This window comes from Tachypleus tridentatus, chromosome 13, assembly GCF_004210375.1.
Source record: "Tachypleus tridentatus isolate NWPU-2018 chromosome 13, ASM421037v1, whole genome shotgun sequence".
Lineage (NCBI taxonomy): Eukaryota > Metazoa > Arthropoda > Merostomata > Xiphosura > Limulidae > Tachypleus > Tachypleus tridentatus.
The window spans coordinates 102,969,353-102,993,322 of NC_134837.1; the positions used below are offsets into that span (position 1 = coordinate 102,969,353).

Genomic DNA, 23,970 nt, shown 5'->3' on the forward strand with positions numbered 1-23,970 from the left:
AGTAGTACTTGTTTGTTAGTGTGATAATATTTTTAACTCTACACAAATGAAATTAAATTCAGTGTTATTTATTAGAGAAACATAATATTCTATAATAATTACCTGAATTCGACTGTTTCCCCAGTCGGCCACCAAAATATTTTCTTGGCTGTCAATGGCGACACCTGTTGGAGCATTAAACTGTCCATTTCCTTGTCCACTAGATCCAAAACTAGAAACGAACTTTCCATCACTATCAAAGATTTTAATGCAGTGATTATGGAAATCAGAAACTAACAGCTGATCCTTGTTATTTACAGCTACGTAATGGGGACCAGCGAACTTCATATTTCCTGTTCCTCTTGTTCCAAATTTATTCAAGAGCTTTCCGTTTTCTTGGAATATTAATACACAACTAGCTTTATTATCAATGGCTATAATATGCCCATTCTTGTCGACCGCTACTCCTTTCGGTCCAAGAAGTTTTCCTACTCCTAGGCGTCCCAGAAACTTCCCAGATGGATTAAAAACACTGATCCATTTATTCTCATAATCTGCTACGACATAGTTTCCTGTTGCAGTAACAGCGACACCTGTTGGCCTTTGAATCTGGCCAGCACTTCTTCCTCTTACACCAAAGCGTAATTTACAATCCCCTGTTAAAGAAAACACTTGTACACATTGATTGTTACTATCTGCCACTACAATAAATCCACTATGTGTAAAACAAACCCCTTGAGGGTTGGCAAATTCCCCCTTCCCACGTCCTCTCGTCCCAATTCTCAGTATCAAATCATCTTCAATTGGGTTTCTTCTACGCATTGAGATGGTAGACGGGTAGCTTGGTGGTCGTTTAATGCCACGTTGTCGTACTGCTGTCGTCCTTGGTATTTTGGAACTGGTTGGCCGATCACTGGAGGAGCTGTCTTCTGTCATATAAGCTTTAATTTCGAATGGACTTCCTTTGATGTGCTTTCCAAACAACTTAATTGATAGTTTGTAGGTTCCATCTCGAGTAACAGTGTATATTAAGTCGTAACTTCCATTCCTCTGAGGTAACACTTCTGGAGTGAACGTTAAAGATAAGTTTGTTGATACGATTTCAGTTTCAAGTAATGCGTTTCCAGTTTTCACTATCACCCTATTTCTGTCTTTTGTAACAACATTTACAAGAGATGGTTTTCCTACAATACAACATTTCAATCCTTCGCCAGAAGCTGTCGTTTCGTCAGCGACAGCGCTATTTGTTTTGATACATCCAAACTCTTGCATTTTACTTTTTAACATACTAAGGTTCCCTTCTTCAAAAGCAATGAAGCTGTTTTCTTCAGGCTCTTTTTTTATCACAAGCTCAGAAAATTCTTTTAATTTTTCCGTCATCTGTTTTCGAATTAGAAGTATTTCGGTTTCATTGCTATGAGTAAGGGCGTTTTCTGTAAATTCACAGCTGCTTGATAAACTGTTCAAAATCTTTCCAAGTGCTTCTCTCTGTTGTATAAGAGTTTGTTGTTTGGACTCATAGCTCTCTTCCAGCTCTTTGAGAAGGAAGGATTTTCTCATCTGAATAATTTCTATTAAGGTATCAAAACAGAAGCAAACTTCTTTTGAAACCTGGGAGTATCTTTCCGATAAATTTGACGATGTTAAGTACACGGCTTCAATGGCTTCTTTAACATTAGGAACCTGTGAATATGATTTTTGTAGAAGCGATTTTAACGCATCTTTCTGGTCCTCTACTGCCTCTCGTAATCTCATGGTTCCATGTCCTCCATGTTCGATGTCTGTACACGTGACGCAGATAGCTGTTTCACAATCGCGACAGTAAAATCGAAGAGTTTGAAAAGAGTGTTTAGGACACATTAATGACGGGCCCTCCTTGCTTTTCTCTTGCTCTTCTTTGAGTGCGAGTTCGCTGATTGAGATGATCATGTCATTACAAGAGAAGACTCCTTTTTGTGCACTTCGCAACAAACATCACAGAGGAATTCGTCACATGAGGTGCATTTTCGAACCCCTGGAGATTGACATTCACCATGTTGGCAGACGACAGGCTGTTCTAGAACCTCCATTAGATTAGCGATAAAGTCGTTGGGTTGTAGAGCTGATACTCCTTGCTGTGGTAGTATCGACTGCTGTCGACAGATGGGGCAGGTGACTGTTAGACTTTCTGCTGGGATATATTGCACCAGACAACTTTCACAAAACGTGTGAAGGCAGGGTAGAACCTAACAGGAAACAGTTTGAGAAAGAAATAAAATTAATAAGCCCCAGCATTTCAACGTTTTTGGAAATCTTAGAAAATGATCAAACAGTACGTGCGACATCAATAATTTGACAAAGCCAACTTTTAAACTCGTCTATGCAAGTTTACTTTAATGGTAATGAATAGATCGATATTAATATTTTAACGTCTATGCTAGTAGAAAATTTAACACACACTCATTCGTCTATTTACCTACAAGGTAGGAACCAAAGGATTTTTTTTGTTTCTGTAATACTACTTGCTCTAAGTGTTTACCTAAATAAGTGTCATATCTATTCAAATCGGAAACAGGTCTGTTTTATTTTTGGTATTCCGTAAAATTACAGAAGAGATATTTTTGACAGCCGTCCCTAATTTTGAATTGATATACTAGATCGAAGGCAGCTAGTCATCAGCACTCACCGCCAACTCTTGGGCTACTGAAATCGAATAGTGAGATTTAGTTGAAACTTTGTAGAATGGACGGCAACTGCCTGTTGTGGAGACACAAATGTAGAAGACGATGTTTTGAAAGTTTTCCGCCTTTCGTCTTCAACTCTTGAAGACTTTCAAAACGTCGTCCTCCCCACTCGTGTCTCCACAACAGGCAGTTGCCGTCCATTCTACAAAGTTTCATCATGAATACTCTGCCTAAATAATCTATCAAAGAGATTTAGTTGTCAAAGTAATAACACACCCTCGACTTGCAGAGAATTGATTTTTTAAAAAAATAATGTGATACGAATCATGTATCCTTGATTCTATAGTTCAGCACGCTAACCATTAAACCACGTCTGGCCCAATCTGAAACAGATGCAAACACGGCATCTAATTGATTTTGGCACCGTCTGACTACACGTAATTCACACTCTAAGCTCACATTCATATTTATAGTATGAAGAGGAGGCGTGCTCTTAAAGAATGTGACAAACCTGGCAACTAACTTGCTGCCTAATCAAGAACTAAGTATCTGGGATTTCTATTTTTATCGGGAACAGATGAAGCCTGATGATTACAAAAACAAATCTAAGTTAGCTAGCTAGAACTCTTCTTTAAAACAATATAAAAACTTAGGATATACATTCTAGACTGCCCGATCTTACCTTTCATCTAACAATACGAAATAAAAATGAAATTATAGGAAACCAAGTCTGATGATTCTGTTAGTCCTTCCAATGTCTTTAGATAAAGTAGATGTATATTAAATGTTCCATTTCTTAAGCTGATATAGTTTTAATTTCATCAACCAACTACTAATTCTTCTTCGTTTAACGTTTTATCTTATTCTCTTCAGAACTGACTATTAGCGTTTGATTAAACTAAAATGTCGCTCCTGTAGAAGTTATGAAAACGAAAAGTTAAGTGAAATAAATCACATCTTTTTTCTTTATAAGAATCAATAATAACTGTATAACGATATGAAATAATTACAAAATATTCTCTATACACTTCGATGATTTATAAATGCTTTATTTTTTTGTAAGAATGAACTAAACACTCAGATTAGAAACGAAAACAAATAGTTTATAACGTTGCTACTATAATAAATACACCAGAAGAAGTATTACTTGATTGTTTAAAGTTAATTACGAAGCTACACAATAAGCGTCTGTACTCTCTCAACCACGGGTATCGAAACCCGGTTTTTCTAGCATTATAAATTCTTAGACATATCGCTGTGTTGCTGGGAGGCTAAAAGAAGTGACTAATAAAAGTTATTAGCTAATTTTGGTATATTTGTCTGCTCGTGAAGGGGTTCGTAGGTAAGTTTCCATTAATTGTCAATCTGTGTAGAAGGATAAAATAATACTTGTCAGTTCAAGAAAAGCCCCAGTAACGATCTATTTACAGAAATAAAACTAAATCTAGGTGTTTGCTAAGTTGATATGTTTATGCGTTGTTTATGTTATCAGATTCATTGTGTATAAGCCGTTATCTCTAACCAGTAAATATCGTCGTATTAAGGAAGAATCATGAACGTTTGGTATCTTTCGCTCATTAGTTTTAACGTAAGCCTAAGCATGAAAGATTAGGTTGATAGTTGTTATTTTAGCGCAAGGCAAGCTATGTGCATTCTGTCCAACACATGAAATCGTGCCTCGGATTTTAGTGTTGTAAATGCGTAAACTTACTTCGCTGACACACGGAAGCCTGTAGAAAAAGAGAGAAAGAAAAAGAGCTGAATCATAAAGATGTGATGATTTAAAATCTTCCCCACTTTTTTTTTTTCTAATTCGAGAGTTGGCTAATAGAGCGGAAGAACAAATCTCCAAGATGTATTTTTTTCTAAGTAGTGGCTTCTGGAATGCCATGAAGACATCTGCTTCAAAAATCGAACTCTATAGCACGTAACTCCACTTTTGTTTTTTACACGTACGTGTTTTAAGATCTTTGATAATGATCTAATGCAGTTGTCCTACTTTTGTCACAGTATCGTTGATTACTACTAAGTACACCATAATATACACATTAGTATAATGAAACTCAGTTATTTTATTCACATCGCTTGTTATAATTTAATAACGTATTCCCAGAACCATGTAATAACGTTGAGAATGAAAGTTTTGTATCTTAGTTGATGTTATGTTGATTATATAATAAACTCTCAACGACTGAGCTAAATTCGAGAATAAAACAGTACAGGATTTCTTTGAAAGAACAGTTTTTTAAATAAAATGATTTTTTTTTCTTGTTGAGAATGGATAAAATAATGTTATTTGTTTAAAATAAGAATTAAATAACATCTGTAATAAATAAATAGGCCAAGTGGTTAAGGCACTCGACTCTTAATCTGAGGGTCGCGGGTTCGAATCCCCGTCACACCAAAAATGTTTGCCCTTTCAGCCATGGGGGCGTTATAATGTTACAGTCAATCCCACTATTCGTTGGTAAAAGAGTAGCCCAAGAGTAGGCAGAGGGTGGTAATGACTAGCTGCCTTCCCTCTAGTCTTACACTGCTAAGTTAGGGACGGCTTGCGCAGATAGCCCTCGTGTAACTTTGCGCGAAATTCAAACAAAAGTAAATAAACATAATAAAAATACTGTCTCATTCCAATTATCTTGCATATGAGGTAAAACAAGTTTTTATCTTATTATCTGTACAGTAAAGGTAATTTTATTGCCAAAATACCTTATTTATATAAAGTGCATAAGAATATTTACTTATTTTCAGTCTGGTTTTCCTAAAACTATGATATTATCATGTATTGCAAGTCATTAAATAACTTCCAGATTAAACACCAAACAGAAATAGAGCGTAAGCGAAAGGATATTTACTATTTATTGCATAATACAAATCAGAGCTCCGTGTCTAAGGAAACCCAAAACAAAAGTGATTTAATAAAAAAACACATATACGTATCACAGAAATATACTATACAGGGTTCGATATCCTAGATATGTTTATATATGTATGAAAACGAATTTTGTATAGTATATTTTAGTAATCAAAATCTTAAAGAATGCTGTTATTTACCTTATTATGGAATTCGGTAGCGAATTTTCTAACTCACAGTATCACACCTACAAAAACTTACGATATTTATCAAATATAATATAGATATGTAAGTGAAAAGTGTGATAATAATACTTAGATGATCGTAATGGCCAATTAATTAAGACGATAGAAACTCAGCTAATAATAAACAAGTAAGAATAATAAGGTTAGCTATGAGACGTTTACACTTAGTTAACCTTCACAAAATTGGGTATCATGGAACAATTGTAACTGTCACTGCATGAGGAAAATGAGAAGTGAATATGAAAATAAAACAAAAAAGTGACATAGAGGTGGGGAGCTAGAAAATATATTTAGTGTCGGAAAACTATATTTTAAATCTCAGGTTCATGTAACATAAAACACACGTTTGTATAAATAAAGACTTCCCATGGTCTGAAACTATTATATAACAAAATTCTCAAGTTTTAATAAATTAATTCATATTTCATTAAAGAATACTGTGAATGGTTAATTTGATTGATTGGGTAGATTTTAATGAAACATTATTATATATTTCTAACTAAATTCATTAAAAATTAAATTCATTAAAGAGCTATAATGATAGGTTTATAACTGGAAGATAATTTCCCAGTTAACTGTTTGTCGTACCTTGGGATTAGTGTATCTCGTAATACATATTCCACACTTGAGAAATTGGCTATCAAAGTGACGTACAACTGGCCATGGGCCGATTTCAGATTCACGGCTCTTGGACATATCTTTCAGGCGCCCAGAAAACAGGAATTTGACGAAGAGGGGAAAGGTATCTACTGGAAATTCTAGAAAGCAGGAAAAAATATCGTCGATGATTCACAACAATTATTATTCATACCACTTGTAATATTAAATAATGGGCAAGCGAAAACAAGCCTACTTGTAAGCACAATATACACGTGGTCACGAAAGGCTGTCAAAACCTTTTCTAACTTTATTAATCACAATAAATCTAGCATGAAATAACACGCTTTTTTTTAGCTTGCTTGTAATATTCTTGGAAAAACAACTATATAGCAAACAACGAGCCTTGTTGCACGGAATTCTGGGAACACACGCTTAATTAAGGCACAGACAGGTCCACGCGGAAATGCATTTCATATTTTAGTGTGAGGTTTATCTAATTTTTTATAATGTTTCTAAATAATCTGTTGAGCGATTATCTGTGTTATGAAAGCACACTGTAGTACAAAAACAGATCTAATTTTATGTTTAAGACAAGCATCACAGTCAGTTTTGTGTATTCACTTATTCTTCAAACTTAATGTTGTCTAAACTCGAGTATTACGTCACAACCAAACTAATTTTTGGATTAATTTTTTTTATACACGCAATAATAATGACATTTATATTCGCAGCATTTAATTCACTAAGACTAAAAATAACACTTTCTTTTAGCTCAAAAGATATAAAAAATGAAAAACATTACAATCAAGCATTACTAGATTTGATACCAAATGTTAAAAATAAAATCAGCCGAAATGCTTTCGCGGTTAAGAACAAAACAGTAACAATATTGTTACATACCTTCAATTTCCCTTAATTCAGCTTAAGTTTAATATCTGTAATTTGAAAGATATATTTACCTTATACGTTAAATGGTGATATAATACCCACACAAATCTCATTAATTTATTAAATTCAATATTTAATATGAACAAGAATTAATTAATTTGCACATTTTTTCCCTCAGTCATATTAATTCGCGCATTCGTTTTCAACACTATGCATAAGGGCTTTTTAAGGCAGATGTTCGAGTTGTTTCTTTGATTAGACCATGTGTAGCTGCAGCCAGATAATTAACTATGCAAATTTATTTTATAATTTTTATATAAAAGAAGCTGGCTTATTATTATTTTCATATATACATATTTAATCTACAATCCAGGATTTCACTTCAATCCATTCTTTTTATCCGAAGATGTTCTTTGTAAAAACGATTTCGAAGTACCACATTCAACTCTTAACTATAAACATCTGTTCTAAATAACCTTAATGTTTGTTCAGAGCTGCCAACAATATAGTTAAGATACTTCTAATATATATACGCATGTTCAAATTTCACAGAGTGAATTTTGTTTTGGAATTTCGCACAAAGCTACTCGAGGGCTATCTGTGCTAGCCGTCCCTAATTTAGCAGTGTAAGACTAGAGGGAAGGCAGCTAGTCATCACCACCCACCGCCAACTCTTGGGCTACTCTTTTACCAACGAAAAGTGGGATTGACCGTCACATTATAACGCCCCCACGGCTGGGAGGGCGAGCATGTTTGGCGCGACTCGGGCGCGAACCTCAGATTACGAAGCGCGCGCCTTAACGCGCTAGGCCATGCCAGGCCCTCACAGAGTGAAATACCAGTGCTTATATCAACTGTGAGTACTAACTTGTAGCTAGCCACTGTTCACGTAGTTTTAGTGTATAACTGGTAGCCAGTGACCAGGTTCAGTGACAGTATCAAAGTACTCTAGTTAGGCTTAGTGTAAATATCTTATAGGCATATTATTAGAGAAACATGGACAAATCATTCATATCAGATTACAACAGCGTAGAATGCGTACTGAGTTCACGTGTAATACACGGAGATACTGAAATGTTAGTCCTGTTCTTATGTAGTTAATAATTAGCTATAAAGTACAAATAACTGAATTTGTAAATTAGATATTCTATGCTCCTTACTTTTAATGAAAGAAAATTTGAATAAATAAACCCGAAAATAAAGTTAGCTGTCTGAATAAATAAAGTGTGGAAGCTTTATGTAAATAAACATGTATTATCGTGCGATATTGGTGCAAATTAATAACCTTGGAGATAAGGATAACGTTACTTTACATTTTATAAGTTTGAATCTTTTCCGTAAAGGTGTAGAATGTTGATAAATTTAATTTATACCAGGTTTAAATTTTTATAAAATAATAGTTTGCACCTTTTACACGATCCAAACAAATACAGTCATAACGTGTTTTCCTCATTTGTCGGTTTGGAGAAAGATGTTATTTATCTTTTGTACACATAGGCTTACAATTCAATGTTCAAAGAAAATCAACAGTTATGTTTACCGATTTTTCACTAATCATCATTAATTCTATCAAAATACTTAATATTTCTAATGGTTCGTTATGTATAGATATGCTAATTTAAGATAGAAAATGTAAATTCATGCTTCAGAGACTTCAAAATGAAACATTTGTAAAAAATAACACACATTTATCAAGTTTTAAGCAAGTAAAATTGTAAACATTTTTAAAGTTTAAAAACCGAATCATAAGAACTGTGGAAGGAAAACTACCGATATAGTTTGATTCTTCATTTTGACCTATTCCAAAAAGTAAAATCTAAAACCGATATATTTGGATTTAGCACATGTAAGTTAGGTTAAAAACTCAGTTATCAAATTTTATCTAGAAATGTCCCTTTTAGTCACAATATCTGATTGCGATATCAGCCTCTACCAATCACAGTGACTGTTTTCGATACTTGCTTTTATCAATCACGATAATCCGATATCGGCACTTGCCAATATTAGTCACAACATCAGTTCAAGATACTAGATCCTATTGGACACAACATCAGTTTAGTTACTAGACCCTATCGGACACAATATCAGTTCAAGATACTAGACCCTATCGGACACAATACCAGTTCAAGATACTAGACCCTATCGGACAAAATATCAGTTTAGTAACTAGACCCTGTTAATTACAATATCAGTTTAGTAACTAGACCCTATTAATTACAATATCAGTTTAATTACTAGACTCTATTAATCACAATATCAGTTTAGTTACTAGACTCTATTGGACACAATGGCTATTTTTTATGCTAATCCCTATCAGCTATTAGTTACAATGTTTGGTTTATGTACTAATCTCCATCCAGGCCAGGCATGGTCAGGTGGTAAAGACGTTCGACTCGTAATGCGAGGGTCGCGGGTTTGAATACCCGTTGCACTAAACACGCTCGCCCTTTCAGCCGTGGGGGCGTTATAATGTGACGATCAATTCCACTATTTGTTGGTAAAAGAGTAGCCCAAGAGTTGGCGGTGGGTGGTTATGACTAGTTACCTTCCCTCTAATCTTACACTGCTAAATTAGGGATGCATAGTGCAGACAGCCCTCGTGTAGTTTTGCGCGAATTTCAAACAAACAAACAAAACTAATCCCCATCAGTAACAATGTCTTCTTTCTTTTTTCGAACCCGCTACCCTAAGAGTACGAGTCGAACACCTTAACCCACCTGGGCCATGCCGGGCCAGCTGTCTTATTTAATTATTAGTCTATAAAAAAGTTCTAAGGTAACAGTAAACCAGTGATGTCGAGAAAACCCACTTGTTCGCTCCTCTACGTAAAAAAATTTTCTCAACCAAAACGAGTCGTTTTCACATATATATAACAGTAAACCAATTTGATATATAAACACTTTTTAGTTTTTAGGGTTATTGGATACATAAATCGATATATAGGTTTAAATCACACTTTCTTTAACTTCCAATATCCATCAGTTTAACATATGATCTCAACACCTTTGTTTTATTCAGTAGTTAAAAAATTGGAAATATTTATAGTTAACTTATTAACATATAAAATATAATAACAAACATTATGAAGAACAGCTGGCATGCACATACATAAAGTGCTATCTGTGCTCTGCCCACCATAGGTATCGATACCCGGTTTCTAGCGTTACAAGTCTAAGACTTGTTACTGGGAAAGCATTGAACGTCGGGGAAACTTGTTTATCCAAGCGACGAACAAGTGAATTATTAAGTGAATAGCTATAAAGACTACTCGTGATAAAAATAAATAAAGATATCGTAATTAAGACGTATAAATATATGAAAATGTCTTCATGGCTTAAGAATCACAATAATGACAGTAATGCCAAAATACTATTTTATCAATATTAAACTATACTGCATTGTTTAATGATTTTTAACAGGCCATAAATATCTTCTTAATGATGAAAAAGAACTCGAGAAAAAGAGTTTATTGCTGAACTACACGAGGGCTATTTGCACTAGTTGTTCATAATTATAGAGGGAAGTCAGTTAGTCAACAAGACTCGCAACCATCTTCTGGAGCTGCTCTTTGTCCACGAATGATGAAATTTACCGTCACGTTATAACATTCTAACGTGTTCAATGAGAGGATTCGATCTCGTGACACTCAGCTTGCAAGTCGCGTGCCTTAAAAGCCAGGCCACAGGGATGGTCACATTTTTTTTAAATATAAACACTAATTTATATATAAAGTCAAGAAGTGTTTTATTCTCAGAACGTGTAATTAAATATTTAATGTGTAAAAATGCTCAAAAGAATTAAACTTTGATACAGAAAATGAAAATAAAAAATCCTATAATGTTGTTTCTAAACTAATGTTAGATTTAAAACAAATCTGATTCAGTTGACTACAGGTTTCAAGCTATTGTCTTATAGTTAAACACGTTCCATTGTAGAGTCATTTCCAAACCGCCGTGTTACAACTCTGTGAGACGTGTATAATGTTCTAGGTGTTTTTACCATTGAGAACATGAAAGTCCTTATGATATCGGCTCAGCTCGCACACACACACACACACACACACACACACACACAAACTCAACATCAGTGATTAATCGTTTTGGAATGACCCATTGTTTTGAAATATCAACAGATTAGAACATAAACCTTGAAATGTTGGTGGTAGTCACTTGTAGCGAGTTCTGCCGTGGGACTGAACTATCACGCGTGAGGTCGTCTCGTATTTGCACCTATATTCAACGCATTACGGATTAACAGTACTCGGTAAAATCATAACATATATGGATATATACAAAAAGAGAGTCAAAAGATTTCTGAAATGACTTGTTCATCTGAGTTTAATTTAGATTATATAGTAAAAGCGTTTAAATCATTAACTCATTTTTGACTCGCAGAATGCTCTGATGCACGTGCAACTCTTTGGTAATAAAGAATTAATTTGAACCTTACATTAAATATGCGCCAGAAATTTAGCATACAACAAGAAACATTTTACACTGGGCATAAAAGTCATCCTAAACTCGCTACAGTGGTGAACATTTCAACATATGTATTTTCCTCAAACAATGCGCAATCTGAGGATATCGGGTTCGAATACCTGTGACATTAAACATGTTCACCCTTTCACCCACGGGAGCGTTATAAAGTAACGGTAGCCCAAGACTTGGTGGCGGGTGGTGATAACTAGCTTTATTCCCTCTAGTTCTTACACTGTTAAATTAGAAACGATTAGCGCAGATAGCCCTCGTGTAGCTTTGCGCGAAATTAAAAACAAACAAAACTGAACCGATAATTCCAAGCAGCAATGACGTAATTGTATTATAATTTAAAACAATTCTTATCTAGTTGCAAAATATAAATAAACAGACAATATTTGTAAAGTAAATAATAATCACATTTATATCTCATAAACGTAGTGTAAAAAGGTTTTTATAACTGCACGTAAAACTTTATGACAACAAGTGAAAAATACGGTGTTCTTGAGTATAATTGCAGCTTACAGTTGCTAAACACATCACAATCAATGTAATTACACTGAACTTGGCAAAAGTAAAAGGAAAGTTATTTAGGAAAATGGAGTTTTTAATTCTGAGTTTAAAAAAGCAGTTCAACTAAAGTGTTAAGTTTAAGTGGTGAGATTTTTCTGGAAATGCTATAACCATCAAAGTAATTGTTATTTATTGATGTTAACGCTCTCCCAACCAAAAAGCAAGGTACGTGTGCATTAAATTATTCCCACACTACAGGAATTTCACATCTGAAATTTACCAGATTAACTACTTGGATGATCTTTGTGCACATACAAAACATCAGTGAAGATTCATTTTAACAATAGAAATTTTACTTAATTTCGTAATTTCATTATATTTGTAGCGTGAAAGGAATTTAACTGTTAAAGGGGCCTGACACACACGTATTAAATTAATGGGTGCTCATTTTTCCGAAAACAGCTTTCAGCATGGTCAAGTGGTTAAAGCACTAACTCGTAATATGAGGGTCGCGGGTTCGAATCCCCCCCTCACACCACACATGCACGTCCTTTCAGCCGTGGGAACGTTGTAATATATGATCAATCCCACTATTCGTTGGTGAAAGATTAGCCCAATATTGGCAGATACTCCCGTTCTGACGTTAAAAATCAGGTTTCGGTACCCGTGATCGGTACAGCACAGGTAGCTAGCTCCTTGTGTAGTTTTGTGCTGACGCTGGACACAAACAAAAGAGGTAGTTAATATAAATGCATATTCTTTCAGATTCTTCTTTTATATTTATTTATGAGAAAACTTGTTGATTTCATTAAAAGAACGGCTAATGGTGGACAACCAGAATTGTAAACCTTCCAACTGCATAGTATTTTTCAAGTTCGAGTGCTTTATATATTGAAATTAACTAACTGAAATTCACAATACGGTGATTCAAACAAATGTCTATCAAAGCATATCAAGCATTATTGTTGAGATTATGTACGACGTATTTGCCACTGTCAACACTCCCCTGAAAAAAAAAATCAAACTACTTGAGACCGGATACACGTCCTCAAGAAATATAATTTCAGTAACCCCTATATAATTAACGGTTATTTTTTTAATCATAAATTACGTCAATACTTAAGGCGTATATACTAATATCGTAATAACTATATAATAATGCTTAAGCCGGAAATGACGTATAATATTAACATTCTCAAAATCTAAAAGCAACTTGACCTGTGTTTAATTAATATATATTCAACTAAAACTGACGTAAAGTTTTTTGTTTTTGAATTTCGCGCAAAGCTACAAGAAGGATATCTGCGCTAGCCGTTCCTAATTTAGCAGTGTAAGACTAGAGGGAAGGCAACTAGTCATCACCACCCACCGCCAACTTTTGGGCTACTCTTTTACCAACGAATAGTGAGATTCGACGTACATTAATAACGCCCCCACTACTGAAAGGACGTGCATGTGTGAGGACCCTTTAACAGTTAAATTTCTTTCACGCTACAAATATAATGAAATTACGAAATTAAGTAAAATTTCTATTGCTGAAAGGGCAACCATGTTTAGTGTAACAGGAACTCGAACCCGCAACCTTCATGTTACGAGACGAACGCCCTAACTATCTGGACATGTCAAACTCTCTAGATCAAAGGCTATTAATGCAAAATTAATGACCATGCTGAAACGTTTGAACAAGATATATCGACCCTTGAATTTTCACGATTTTCTGAATAGTGGAAACAAATACATACGGTATTATAATTCTGCTAATAGGAAAATATATAAACCTAACATTGTGTCCCAAGTGACGTAAGTACTAGTAGCTGGTTTCTTTTGTTTCTCGCCGACGCTCCATTGTTATGAGGATACCTGACGCCAGTCTGGCTGTGATCGTGCCGTGCAGTTACAGGAGCAGTAATCAATAGAGTGTGGTCTCTCAAAAACAACCAACAGACAGAAATCGTGGTCATAGCTTAGAATATGTGGGAGTAAAATCTTTTGTAAAGAGTGTTTTGTTTATTTAATGAATTTCACGCGGAGCTACCAGAGAGGTATCTGCACTAGTCATCCCTAATTTTGAAATAAAAGACGGCTGACTATCACCGCAAATATTTGAGCTACTCTTTATATCGAAGAATAGTGCGAGAGTTTGCCACATTGTAATGCCCTTACTGCAGAAAGCAGGAGCATGTTTGGCGATGTGTTTTGATCCCACTGCCTGCTGATTCAGAGTTAAGCACTCAAGCCACCAAGTTACTTCTTATCACTGTAAGTGTTTTTCACTCTTGGAAATGGCAGATGCTTATTTTTCATTCTTGTCAACTTACTTTACGCCGTTTCAAAATAAAATAAATATGAAAGAAAGATAAGAATCAACAGTCACGTTAAACAAGAAGGTTTTATCTCCTCATATGCAAAGTTCATGAAAAGCAAATATTGATTATCCAACGATGCAGGTCAGAATACCATTCAAAGTGTCAGGTTTCATTTAATCGATTCTTACTGAGGCTTGAAGTTTGAACGAAAATATATCGGATTTAATCCACATTGAAAATATTACGTCGTTAGAATATTGCTGTAACTTGTAGAACGACACCCAATTAACATATAGCTTCTAACTGTAAATGTAGATTTGCTTATCATATTTTTCGAATTTAACTGACATCGTGAACTTGACACCAGGCGACGGGGACTTTATCATTTTAGTCTTCCAGCCAAACACAGGTACACAGCGTTATAACTGAACACAAGTTTAATATACAGTGAAACATACACAATGCTCTTAAAATAATCGTTCTAGTTGGCAAAATGTATATATAGCAAAATTAAATGTGACAGGCTAACCAAGGAGCTAAATATAAAAATATATGAAATATTTCTATTCAACCGTTTTAGGCCAGGAGTCCGCAAAGTGATCGATATCGATGAGGTATTTCTGGGGGGCGAAAATCACTTGGGGGTCAATTAGAAATTGTTAATACACAAGCATCATTGCACGACTTATTAAATATTGCTAGCCAAATCGACATAATATATTGTGCAGAAAGCAAGAGTCGTATAATTAAGGAAATAAAAATACCAGCTGTAAATTAATTGTACAAAAATGCATGAGTCATTTTTCAGTCTTAACAAAATGAGTCGTTTACTCTCTGTCCACCTAACTGACGATTATAATTGAGCCAATCAGGAAGCATTGCGAGCGTGACGTGTTCTTCAATATGTTTCAGGTTCATTCTGGCTTACATTCCTGATGATTACTATTGATAGTGTTTTGGTTATTTTAATTATTTATTGCTGTTTGCTGTATCCAGAAGTGGAAGTGTGAGTTTGTTTAGTTTAATAAGGACATTTGGTATCGTAATTAATAAAACAGTACTTAAAAGGTTAAAAAATCAAAAGTTCTATACTTAAAATAAGTAAATGAAAAGTTTGTGTTTCATATATACAAAAAGTGTATAATGTTGTGCCACATGGTCACATAATTCGATAACAATAAAAATTAAACAAAATCTCTATTACTATATATATTTATATGTACTTTTACTTATGCTTTAAATTTAAAACGTTAAAACATTGATCTGTGCTTCTTGTAGTCTCTTGATAAAGTTCATTTATTTAACTTTAGCCACGACCCCATTAACCCTAATGGCAGCCGCAGATCCTAAAAAGATGTACCGACAATATTCGCTAGATTACTTGAAATTTTGATTCATACCTTCGCTTACAAATGAAACGAAGCCTATGTGCCTCGCATGCAAAAAGGTTTTTAGGAATGATGCTATGAAACTGAAAAGATGTAAGGCCACCTTCAAAGAAATCATCCTGATAAGAAAGATAAAGATCTTGATTTTTTCTAGAACGTTGAAAGAAAAATATAAAAATCGACCAAATATAATGTCATTTATGGAAGCACCTGTTCAGGTTGATAATGAAGGAGGGTTAAGGGCATCATATAATATTTCTCTCAATATAACAAAGAAAAGAAAACTGTATACTATTGCAGGGGAGCTTATAATACCATCAATTAAAGAAATGATTGAAACTTATGAAAGAAAGATTCTGGTCCTGTTTTAAATTGCTTGCCTTTAAGTGCAAAGACGTGTTGATGAGATGGCTGAAGATGTGGAAAAAGTTTGGCACCTGAGCTTATGTATTGTAAGTTTTCCATCCAACTTGATGAATCAAATTTTGGTTGTTGAAACATTCTCATGGCTTATGTAAAGTATTTTAATCAAATTCAAGAATGACTTATTGACCAGTTTGTGTTCGCCAAGGTGTATCTTGAAAGTGATTCAAAAGAGGTGACGATTTTTCAGTGCTTGGAGGAATATTTAAACAAGCACAATCTTCCAGTCAGCAATATAATTGCGGTTGCTGCAGATGGCGCACCTTCCACGGGTGGCTGTTACAGAGGTTTTGCTATCTTTCTTAAGGAAAAGGTTCCCGACGTGCATACTATTTACTATGTTTTACACAGACACCACGTTGTGGCAAGAAATCTCAGTGACGAATTGTATGATACTCTAAAGGTGTGCATCAGATCGATAAATAAAATTAAAGCACATCCACTTAATTCGCGACTGTTTGCTAAACTATGTAAAAAAATGATGAATTGGTGAACCAATTACTGTTGCATACTGAAGCGAGGTGGCTGTCACAAGGTGTTTGCTTGCAAAGGCTTGTAGAGTTATATGACTCAACTGTGGAGTTTCTTACAGATGTGAATTCCTTTCCATGTGATGAGTTGAAAAAGAATAAGAATCACCTTTTCTATTCGGCAGACCTATATTCAAAAGTTAATGATGCACAGATCCGTCTGCTAGGTAAAGATGTAACAATTGTTCAAATCCTAACAATTCTCTTAGACTTCCAAGTCAAAATAGGCCTTTTTAAATCTTCATTGCTACGAAGAGATTTTTAATACAATTCAAACTTACGGCAACTGGAAGATGAAGACCAAATTATTTCTGATGATGACTTGGATATATACTTAAAGTACTTTTAAAAATTGAGTGAAGACTTTGAAGTGCGCTTTGAGGACTTGGAGAAAATGCATGTACCTGAGTGGATTGTTACGCCATTTGATTCGATAATTATTAAATCTAATTTACAAGATGAACTTATGGAACTTTCCGTGGATCTCGAAGCTAAATCACTGTTCAAAAATACAACCCTCAGAAACTTCTGGAGTAATGTAAATATTGTCAATAAGTATCCAAAACATTTCCAGCGGTGAACCCTTTTTTTACTTGTATTCCCAAGTTTTTATATGGTTGTAGCTGGTTTTAACCATGTAATTCAGTCCTAACAAATCAGAGGAACAAACTGAACATATAAGAGCGTGGTAGGTTAAGACTAAAACTCATTAAGTTACAACCAAATATTGGTGCTCTTCTCAAAGATCATCAACAACATCCTTCCCATTAAAGATGTCAGACTATCAATAAAAAGGTAAAGTTGGTTTATCATAATATATTATTATTTATTTTTTCTATTAAGTTTTTCCTCCTTTAACTATGACTTATACATTTTTATTACTTAAAAGAATGGAGGAGTCGATAAAAGGTCAAGGATTCTATGAAAGGGTCGACAGTAAAAAAGTTTGAAGACCCTTGGTTCAGACAAAACTCGTTTTTCTTTTGAAGCTTCACCACGTAGATAATGTTTACAAAATATTTCAGACGTATTACATAACAAAACAACAACAACAACAAATGTTTGTTGATCAATAATTTGGAGTAACCAATACAATAAAGATCAAGAATAATTATCTTAGAATAACGATAATATACAAGGGATATAAGTTTATTAAAGAAACAAAGTACCCAATTATCCATTCGAAATTAGGAAAATACATACTATTTTCCCGTAGCTGTAGGGTATGTTAGTTATATCACGTGATCATACAATTATTAAATATTGTTCTCTCACTTATGAATGCTATATGAGCTTTCAAAGGTAACATTACAAGCAGAATGTCATTTTGATATAAGATGTGGATGTAAATCACTACTTAGTAATTATAAAAGGTCAAGAAATGCACATGTAAAAATTAGAATTAGTGTGTTCGTTATTAGAGATACGTAGCGCAGAAGTCAATCGTCGAATATGTTCAAGGTCTCAACAAAACTGTTGTGTTATATAAACTTCGATTAAGTGATTTTGTTTTCTGCTTCAAGAAATAGATGAAAAATTCGACCAAAATGATACTCACTTCCAGTAGTGCTAGATGTTATGCATGGTTTTTGTAAGGTCACTGATTATAATTTCGTTGAAACTATGAATTTCAGATCGCCATACCAGTTGCTATCAAACTGGTTACAAAGCAAATCATCCGTGTTTTGATGAGCTTCGTTTTAATTCAGTCAGATGTTTAAGTGTTAATATACTTCAAGCTGATGTAAGGATGTTTGTCACTATTTATTTGTGACATAAATCCGAGTAAACAGAATTTTAAATAAATTAGGAGAATGAGGAATTACCTTTGAACAACTCAGTATAATAGTATATGTAAAGTTGTATAGACTTTTACAGTTTGAGAGATACTAATGGTTGGTATTAATATACTAGTTTTATTTCACACTTTATCAGTTATTTTGTATTCAGTAACGCCGCATAACTTCACAAAATGCTAGTAAGAGGTAAGCGGAGAAAGGAGTACTGTTATCAAGAGAACATAAAACTATTTCTATGACAGGTTGTAGGCTTAAACTCTTCCTATTTATGTGAAAACGAGGTAAATAAGTCAAATGAACGACTAGAATTTGTTGATGAAGCGAAAATATATTTAATACCACCATTGTAATAAAGAGGTTCTATTATATTAAAACTAGACTAAAGAGGCTTGTGGAAAACTGACACCTTAATTGGAATAGAAAAAACGTGGACTTGTTACATCTGTTGCTGTCAGTTTCCTAAGTGGTTCCTGCCTCGCCCTTTCTGTTCCCACGCATTATATATTAAAGAAATATAACACGACGAGAATGTTCCTCGTTTGTTTGATGCAGCAGTAGCAAAGAAACGCGTAGTTGCTATAACTTTGTAATAAAAATAGAAATCCTTTTTGAACGAATTAGGATTCATGCTGAAAACATAACATTATTTCAAGTAAAACGATGACGACAATGTTAACAAGACATTCCTGCAATACGTAAAATTAGACATCAATTTGCCTTTTATTTACATAATATAAGTGAATTCATACAGAAGCAACAACACATATCAACTACACATGCATAAGCACTATGATGCAGCCACTCGGTCTTCTTAGCCTGCGAACTAAAAATAGTCTTGTAGAAATATTTCTAGGTGTAATAAAGTTGATAAAAGAGGAATGTTACTTGTCTAATATAATTATATACATAGACAAGCGGAGTTCTAAAAGTTTTAAGCTAATAAACTTTATACCCTACAGATAGTTTTTAAAGCTTCAGTGGGAAATCTGGCCAGCATGGCCAAGTTTGTTATGGCATTCGACTCGTACTCCGAGGGTCGCGGGTTCGCATCCCCAATACGCCACAAATGCTTGCCCTTTTAGCCGTGGGGGCGTTATAATGTGACGGTCAATTCCACTATTCGTTGGTAAAAGAGTAACCCAAGAGTTGGCGGTGGGTAGTGATGACTAGCTGCCTTCCCTCTAGTCTTACACTGCTAAATTAAAGACAGCTAGCGCAAATAGCCTTCGAGTAGCTTTGCGCGAAATTCCAAAAAACAAACAAACAATCAGTGGGAAATCCAATAAAGTTTAATAAAGTTCTATTTGTTTGGATGATTAAACCACTAACATCAGCAATATCATCCTTAACATATATATACAGAAACATATATATACAGAACTTCTAACGTGATGACTGTTTGACTTGTCAGTTTATTACGTCTCGATATGTTCAAACAAGAGAAAAACAAACAAAACAGAAAGATGAGAAAAACATCTTGATGTAATTATGGCCTTGTGAGACCTATGATTCACCATATACATCTATTTTCAAGTCTTGGTTTTAGAACGTAAGGCTAGATGTCTTCGAAGATAGGATGCAATAGTTATTCTATGCGTTTTCGAATGTCTATTGTATTATCAAAGGGGCGTCTACTATACACAATTTTTTTTTTTAACTTCGCTTAAAACTTGGTATATTGCGATATAATGTGGTTTGGAGGAACGCTTTAAATTCGCAAAGAGCGAGTGTTGTCGTTTGCAAAAATATATTTTAATGTACAGATAGGGAAATTTTTGCCAAGAAAACATCTGAGATAGACTTATTATTTTGTGTCATTAAAGATTCTATATCGTAATGTATCTTCGTAGCAACTTTGGATCTTTAAGCTCTTCCATCACGGTATATTCTTATTCTTCTTAGAAACTGAGGTTCTAAAAGCACTCACACTATGATCTGATCTTCTTTTGTAACTACGGTTCTAAAAGCTCTCATTATGGTACATTCTCGTGCTTCATAGTAACTATGATTCCAAAAACTTTTCCATCATAATGCATGTTTCATCTCCAAAAATTATTTTATGCTGGATTCAGTTGATAATTAAGTGTTAAAAATCTGTTTTATTTCAAGACATTTTTCAGTTGGTGTTGTTACTTGTTGTTTAACACAATACTCCATAAAGGGTTTTCTATGTTCTACCTACCACAGGTATTGAAACCCAGTTTCTAGCAGTATAAGTTTGCAGACATACCCGTTGTGCCACTGGCGGGTCATTCGCTGTGTAAATAATTTCTTCACAAATATCAAAATTAACAAAAGATTCAAAACATAAGAAATTTTCAAACACACACAAATTGTATCGTTATATTTGAATAACAAAATACATTTTAAGAAATAAAACTATATAAGGTAAAGTGTAGGCCTTTATTACACAGTTTAGCGAGCTTTATTATTCCAATTTCTGGCATATTTTCATAATATTTTCTAATAATGCTGAAAGCTTCTTCCTAAGGAAAGTAAAAAGTGTTTTAGTTTTTCATACCTGTCCACTGTTATGTTTTTTTTTTTTTTGAATTTATTGCAAAGGTACACCAGGGCAATTTGCATTAATTGTCCCTAACTTAGTGCAAGACTAAAGGGAAGGCAGCTAGTTATCGCCACCTACCGTCAACTCTTGTGCTACTGTTATCAACGAATAGTGGGATTGCGAGTCGAGCACCATAATGCCTGGCCATGCCCTCAATTGTGAAGTGCCATGCGTTATCACACGATTTGACAGCATACTGTAAGACAATTATTTAGCAATAAATATCAGTAATTTTTGTGTCATCTGTCTCAATAACATCATCATGCTGCGCACAAAAAATAAAAACAAACAAAATAAAGAAAACCTTCTATATTCTTTAAACAGCACGTGAATAAGATTAGGTTTAATAGAGTCCCAGTGGTTATTTCAGGTATACATGTACCAGAACTTCAGGGTCGGAAAGTCACTGTGCACTTGTATATTTATTAACAGACATGTTTCAATGCAGAATACAGGAGGTAAATATGAATGACAATTATATACAATGTTGAAAGTGACCCCCGTTGGCATCAATGCAGGCTTGGATCCTTCTTATTTTGTTTCTAAACACCGCTATCAGTTGCTGGCTTGAAAAAGACTGAATGAATGGTGTTATCACTGCCTTCCAAACTGCACATTGACTTTCTGAACACCCTGTATATAACTTCATTTTATGACTTTGTAGAGTTATAATTGCAATAGAACTTTGAGTTTAGTCCCGCTTCATTGAATATAAAGAAAAAGAAATATCTTGGTAAAATATTAATTTTCGAAACGTTTTACTAAGCTATTCTTGGCTATTTATTATTACTAATCATTCCCTGATGCTGATTTCCCACTAAAACTACTGTGAAGGTCATTAATGTTGGAATTGTGTGTTACGAAACTTTCTTTATATTTTAACTTGTTTTTATATTTAGGTTATAAACATTAATTTATGTAAAGTTTTCGAGAAGCCCCCCTCAGTGGCATAGCAGCATATCTGCGGACTTACAACGCTAGAAATCGGGTTTAGATACCTGTGGTGGGCAGCTCACTGTGTAGTTTTAGGGGTAATTACAAACAAAAATAGCTTTCAAAAAAACGAAACATGGCGAACAAACCGTGATATACTTCGACAATTGTATACAAATTGAAGATTATTAAAGTTACATTTAAGTAACATTTTAACACTTACCACACTAACCAGCGCGGCTTCTTGGTTTGAACCTGAAAAAATGAGACATTCAGAAAAGTATTGGGTTGCTTTGGTTGGACAAGAAAAAGGCGTTTGACAATATTTTTGAGGTTTAGATCGCTGGTCTGGTCCATTTAAAATACCATTTATGTATTGAAGATTTAATACAAGAAGGATAGTATAATGTCCATTATGGCTCCACTATAATATAGTCTGTATAGATTTCATCATGTCATATTTTCATGAGTATTTAGTTTTTGTTGTGTGGTTTTTCATTTTAGAAATTGAGCCGAACTTCATTCTTTAAGCGTCCAGCGTGGCCAGGTGGTTAAGGCATTCCACTCGTAATCCGAAGGTTGCGGGTTCGAATCCTCGTCACACCAAACATGCTCGCCCTTTCAGCCGTGGGGGCATTGTAAAATGAAGGTCAATCCCCCTATTCGATGGTAAAAGAGTAGCTCAAGAATTGGCGGTGAGTGGTAGTAACTAGCTGCCTTCCCTCCAGTCTTACACTGCTAAATTAGGTGCAGCTAGCGCAGATAGCCCTCGTGTAGCTTTGCGCGAAATTCCAAACAAACCAAACCTTCATCTTTCCATAAAACCTAAATTATGTTAACTAAAACAAAGTTGAAAAAAATACTAGAGACATGAACATACATACTGTTAGTTATGATGAGGTGTTAAAGATGATTAGACTGACAAGTGGGTGTTTATTAATTTTATTTATAGAACACAAACTCACTAACATATACACACTTAAACAAAGTAGATGATTTTTATTCTCACTGAGCTGTGTTTGTTACGCCTTCTATTGAAAAGTAATTATTAGACCTTTTGAAAAAAGCAAAAGCAAAAACACTTCACTTTTTGTTTGTTTGTACGATGTAGCGGCAGTTGGCTTTCAAACCACACTTTGAAGTTCGTTGCGTCTTAAGTTATGCGTTTGAAAAAAAAACTTGAGCGTTTACTGGCAGACGCTAATCCTGTGAAACAGTTTATATATGAATGAAGAAAAAGTTTCAAGATGAAAATAAACAGGCCATGAAAATTAAATAAACTTTGATACGTAATATGCCTTAACCTTGGTACGCACATTTATTTAGTAACGTTCACATACATCTTTATTTTTACTAAATATATTCGCGCAGTGTCCTCAAAGTGTTCTGTTTTGACAGTAAAAAAATAATAGTAATAAATATTTTTGTTTCTTGATTTTGGAGTTCGTATGTAGCGCATAGTTATTTTTATAATTCACAATAGGCGCACAGTACAAACTACGACGTTAAACGTCCCTTAAGTTATGTTAGTTTAGTATCTACTAAGAGACAGAAAACTTATAATGTTGAACCGTATTAGTAAAACAATGAAGGTCGTGATTCTACTCTAAAAAAAAAAAATTAGATATTTTGTGACTTGTTACCAGATAAAACATCGGAGATAGTGAACATTCAATACATTTCAGCTAGGGTAGGAACCTATCTCGCTTAGAACTGTAAAACATAATAGCTTCCACAAATTTAGGTTCACAGAAGCGACAGAAGAACCGTATTCACAGTCCTCTTACAAAGCACGAAGTTAACCCGAA

The 23,970-nt window shown here is 34.4% G+C and overlaps 1 protein-coding gene across 1 annotated transcript in view; it reads right to left on the minus strand.

The window, feature by feature from the left end:
• Positions 1-23,970, minus strand: part of LOC143241023 (tripartite motif-containing protein 2-like) — a 67,592-nt gene that overhangs the window by 11,996 nt on the left and 31,626 nt on the right. Inside the window, 3 exon segments of the mRNA XM_076484439.1 lie at positions 103-1,916; positions 1,919-2,204; positions 6,330-6,499. Coding sequence (XP_076340554.1) covers positions 103-1,916; positions 1,919-2,204; positions 6,330-6,437 — 2,208 coding nt within the window. The 5' untranslated portion in view covers positions 6,438-6,499.